Source organism: Mus pahari, chromosome 16 (assembly GCF_900095145.1).
Source record: "Mus pahari chromosome 16, PAHARI_EIJ_v1.1, whole genome shotgun sequence".
Classification (NCBI taxonomy): domain Eukaryota; kingdom Metazoa; phylum Chordata; class Mammalia; order Rodentia; family Muridae; genus Mus; species Mus pahari.
The window spans coordinates 1942829-1947771 of NC_034605.1; the positions used below are offsets into that span (position 1 = coordinate 1942829).

At 46.1% G+C, this 4943-nt stretch overlaps 1 protein-coding gene across 1 annotated transcript in view; it reads right to left on the reverse strand.

The window, feature by feature from the left end:
* Nucleotides 1-1446: 1446 nt before the first annotated feature.
* Nucleotides 1447-4943, reverse strand: part of Mcm10 (minichromosome maintenance 10 replication initiation factor) — a 22918-nt gene continuing 19421 nt past the window's right edge. Inside the window, exons 17-20 of the mRNA XM_021215521.1 lie at nt 4297-4410; nt 3447-3592; nt 2788-2830; nt 1447-2190 (exon numbers count right to left, since the gene is read on the reverse strand). Coding sequence (XP_021071180.1) covers nt 2107-2190; nt 2788-2830; nt 3447-3592; nt 4297-4410 — 387 coding nt within the window. The 3' untranslated portion in view covers nt 1447-2106. The remainder of the gene's footprint in view (nt 2191-2787; nt 2831-3446; nt 3593-4296; nt 4411-4943) is intronic.

Sequence of the window (4943 nt, forward strand, 5' to 3'; positions counted from 1 at the left end):
AGAGCATGGACTGTTCGTAACTGCTGAGCCATTGCCCTGCCTCTCATGTTCCCAAATCTAATAAATAAATACCTTCGGACATTACCTAACCAGCCCTGTTTACTTTGCTAAACCCCAGCTACCTTGAGGTTTCTGGTGGTTTTTTTTTTTTTTTGAGACAGGGTTTCTCTGTATAGCCCTGGCTATCCTGGAACTCACTTTGTAGACCTGGCTGGCCTCAAACTCAGAAATCCACCTGCCTCTGCCTCCCAAGTGCTGGGATTAAAAGCTATCACGCCCTCTGCCCTTTGGTGTTTTAACTTCTGTTGGGGACAATTTATCAGACATTTAGAAGTTCCCTATTTTCTACTCCTCAAGATTATTATCTAAAAGACTTCATCTTTCTTGCCTGGAAACAGGATTTTATTTTTTTAAAAAGTTACTTTTTTCTAAATAGGGAAAAAAGAGAAAAAAACCTAAAATAAAATATCCTGAAGATAGATTCAGAACAGCCAGTTTCTGCTTCTTGCCGAGTGCTTACCCAGTTGAGTGCCTGATGACATGATATGGCTCTGATATTAAGTCAAGAAAAAAGATAAGCATATAGTGGATTTATATGAAACTATTTAATAGTTGGTAAAAAAAATTACTAAAAGGCAGGATTAAAAGTTTAGTCCCATTAATGAATATTTTCAAGGCTCATGGGTAGTTCTCTCCCCTCTCCTCACCCCTGAATATTCTGGGAAACCATACACACACACACGATGCACACAGACACATGATGTACACGAATTCAACCTCCCAGTATCTGTGAGTGTGGGAAGGGGGTCCACTGTGAATAAAATTAAAGAAATAAAGGCACCCACACTCAGGTCCCCAGAGCTCTGTAAGCATCCGTACATCTTATAGACAGCCACGCCCTCGGCAGATGAGACACATCTCCCGCAGTGCAGGCAGCTCCGAGAGCAATCTGCTGTTCCTGATCTATGCACCTGTGCAGACTTGAGGGACTCCACTCTTCAGATCAGTCTTAAGAACCTTCAGTTCTTACTAATAATACTCCCAGAATACCCAGGGGTGAGGAGGGGTGGAGAGAACCACCAAGGAGCCTTACTATTTTTTCTTTATTGAGTTAGAAACCAAAGCCAAAGCCCTGTTGTAAGCACAAAGACCTCTAAAAAATGGTGGTCAGACCTTAGGGAAACGGACTGCAATGGCTAGCGCCTTCAGCCCACACAGAGAGAGACCAAGCTGGATGCCATCTGGGGCATGCGATCTTTAGCTCTTGAAAGCCTCAACCATGTATTTCCTGGAACTGCTTTCCACACGATTACCCTCTTGTTGTCTTGGACAAAACATATCTAGCCAGCATTCAGATCCTGCCAATTTATCTTACCCTTAGACAGTAGCAGCGTTCACATGGGTTCTGCCTGTGTAGTTGGTTTCTGAGTCATGTTTCACAGCCTCTCAAGTTGTAAATCTGCTTTTATTAGGAGCACCAAACTTTATTTTAAATAAACCCACACTAAAGGTGAGGAGAGCTTAGGTACTTCTATCTGAATCCCATGGCACTGTAGGCAGAAAAGCTTCCTTCAATATACGAAGGAACTGAGTCACAAACTGGCTTGGTGACTTCATTTCAGAGAAAAAGCTGAAGTGACAGTCAACAGAAGGAAACCCTGGTACCCAATGCCAGCATATCTGGATGACACAGACAGCAGCGACATCCACCATCCAGAACCCGCGACGTTACATAGACATGCAGCCTGGGCTTCATGTTTCACATAAGGAATGAGTATGGAAGTAGGGAGAGAACCATGCCACGTTAGCTTTTCTGTCTCTAGTGCCCATGTTAACACTTGAAGGAGACCCAGAGGCAAAGTTGTTGAGTCACCTTTCAGTTCTGGGGCAGGCATCTGTGACTCAGGGAAAAGCCACAGTGCCCTGGTTTCCTATGTGTGCATGAATGTTCAGTATGGTGTCAGGCCAGCACACAGAGGAAAGCGGGCAGGCACCGAGATTCCCAAGCACTTCTTTCTCAGAGTCAACCAGGGAAAAGGACAGCATGGAGCCAATCTCTTGCTTTTCAGAGCCCAGGAGTAAGGCCGGTTGGCCGTGTCTGAAGAGTCACTTAAGGCTGTTGAGAAACTTGGCATGCTCCTCCCCTCTCGGCAGCAGGGTCTCCCCTCCTATCTTCGGACCAGTCTTCTCCTAGAAGGAGGAGAGTACATGAGTGAGAGACACTTTATCTTTATTTTCCTGGGTCACCGACTGAATTACGGATTAGAATATAGTACTACCCAGCTAGATAATGTCTAGAATGTTCCCAAGGCCATCTGTTACAGCTTGGCACCAGGTTGGTGCCCCTGGGAGGTGGTGGGACTTGTGGGAATTCTTAAATTACTGGGGATGAGACCCTGAAGGAACAGGAGGACCCAGGGATCTTTTTTTTTTTCTCTATGAGATAAACAAGCCTTTGTCATCTCCCACCAAAGGACCAAAAAAACAGACCAACCAGGCAGAAACGGGAGAGCTGTGAATCAAAGAAAACTCCCCCCCATCCTTTAAAACTGATTATCTCAGCCAGGCGGTGGTGGCGCACGCCTTTAATCCCAGCACTTGGGAGGCAGAGGCAGGCGGATTTCTGAGTTTGAGGCCAGCCTGGTCTACAAAGTGAGTTCCAGGACAGCCAGGGCTATACAGAGAAACCCTGTCTCAAAAAACCAAAAAAAAAAAAAAACAAAAAAAAAAACTGATTATCTCAGGTAATCTTTGTTACAGTAATGGTAAATGGATTACCACACATACCTTCAGCATTCCATCCCGTTCCCACTTGTAGAGGCCACAGTTACTGAAACAGAAAAAAAATGGCTTCGCTCAATAGTAAGATATTAACGGCATGAAGACAATGGGGGTGGGGGTGGGGTCACAGGGAAAAAGTTGCCCCTTCATCCAAGGACGAGCTGTTCAAGGAGGTACCCATATTATTCACCTCATCTATGGTCATGCTCAAAGCTACAGAGAATAAGCACTTCAATGGCTTGAGAAGCAGCCTTCCATGCCTCCATAATCTAGAGGCTTCAGAGATGAAACTTCAGGTGACAGCACTACAGGGTGGTGCGTGTCCCAGCGAGGGGCACCATTTAGGCACTAATTTCTGTCTACTGGAGGAGAATGTTCTAGGACAAGAACTGAGAGAGTTGAGGCAGAGAAGTGCCATCTGCCTACGGAACAGGACCTGTCCCTACCCACAGGCTGCCCACACTGTTTACCCCCACACATACCCTTCAGCCCACCACCACGCACACTCTTCAGCTGAGGGAGGCTCTACCTCCCAAGGGTCTCAGCTAACAGTTCCAACTTGAAGGGTATCAGGAGTTACAGGAAAGCTTGGGGTGATGATCTCATGTTCCAAGGACCATACAGGAGGTACCATGGAGACAGAGAAGCCCATGAGATATTCATACCGGCAGTGCTTGTTTGGGAGCTTGTCCAGGGAGATGGTCCTGTTTCCACAAGGACATTTGAAAAACCTCTTCACACCGTCATGCCAGTGGAGGTTATGCTGTTCACTGACGCAGGTCTCCAGAGGCTTGAAGTGGGTATAGGTGCACTGCACAGAGGAACACAGACCACATATGGATGAGCGGCTTGGAAGGTGGGAAGAGCAGCGGCTGTCAGGGCCCTCCATACTCTTCACTGCTGGAACTTGACCAACTAATCTTTGGTGATGCATTTCTTTTCTGAGACAGGATTCTGTATTCTTTAGCTCAGGCTGGTCTTCCAAACGTGTGCTCACATACAGTCTCTTTTCACTACCTCCCAAATGCTGGGATCAGAGGCACAAGTCACCATGCCAGGCTCAAGTGGAGTTCTTGACTCTCTCTTCTACTAATGCTATTTTCTAAAGTCTGCCCTATTGGGCTGACACAGAAGGGTTGCAAGTTCAAGGACAGCCTTGGCTACATAGTGCGTTTCAGGTCAGCCAGAACTAATAGTGAGATTCAAAACACATACTTTACCTTTTCTTTTGTTTGTTTGTTTTTAAATTTTGGTCAAGGTCTCAGAGATAGCAAACTTTGAACTATCAATAAATACATCCGGACTTGTGAGAACTTGACAAACAGCAGNAGGAACAACTTGGTCCTAGTGCTATACAGCAGATTCTCTGTACAAACACTCTGCTGAACAGCCCCAGGTCAAGCAGAGAACCTGAACCTTGTCTATCCTGCGCTATTTATTTTCAACTCTAAATGACATATTTACAAGCTATGGCCCCACATCCTACAGTTCCAGCCAAGCCCCGCCCCCACGCACCGTCCTGCACGTCACCACGCGGCATTTTACTTCTCGGGTGGCTCTCATCTTTTCTTCCATCTGTTCTTTTTTCACCAGTGGCTCAAAATAGGATTTCTGTAGCTCAGCCTCAGCCTGAATGACAAAACCCACAGGAGTGACTCCACAAACCCAATATCTGCTCAGAACAATGACAGCTGTGGTTTAGCTCAATCATCATCAAAGCAGAGTTAAAGAGACCTCTACACAGAGTAAACCAACTGCAAGCCAAAGATCATAACAGGTTAAACAAACAAACAAACAAACAACCCAACAACAAAAAACCCCCTTAAAATAGGGAATAAAAGAAGATTAAAAAGACTTAAAGGCACTCGGTTTTTAAAAGTTCAAATAAAAACCGGTGTGATTATCAGCAGTGGCAGTAAGTTGAGAGTGCATGAGCAGCCAGCCAGTTCAATATTGTGTTCCAACAGACTCCAGAGGGAACGCACACACAAGCCCACGGACGACAGCCACTCCAAATGCTCAGAGCACAAGAATGTCCCAAGCAGCCGGGCGTGGTGGCGCATGCCTTTAATCCCAGAGGCAGGTGGATTTCTGAGTTCGAGGCCAGCCTGGTCTACAGAGTGAGTTCCAGGACAGCCAGGGCTACACAGGGAAACCCTGTC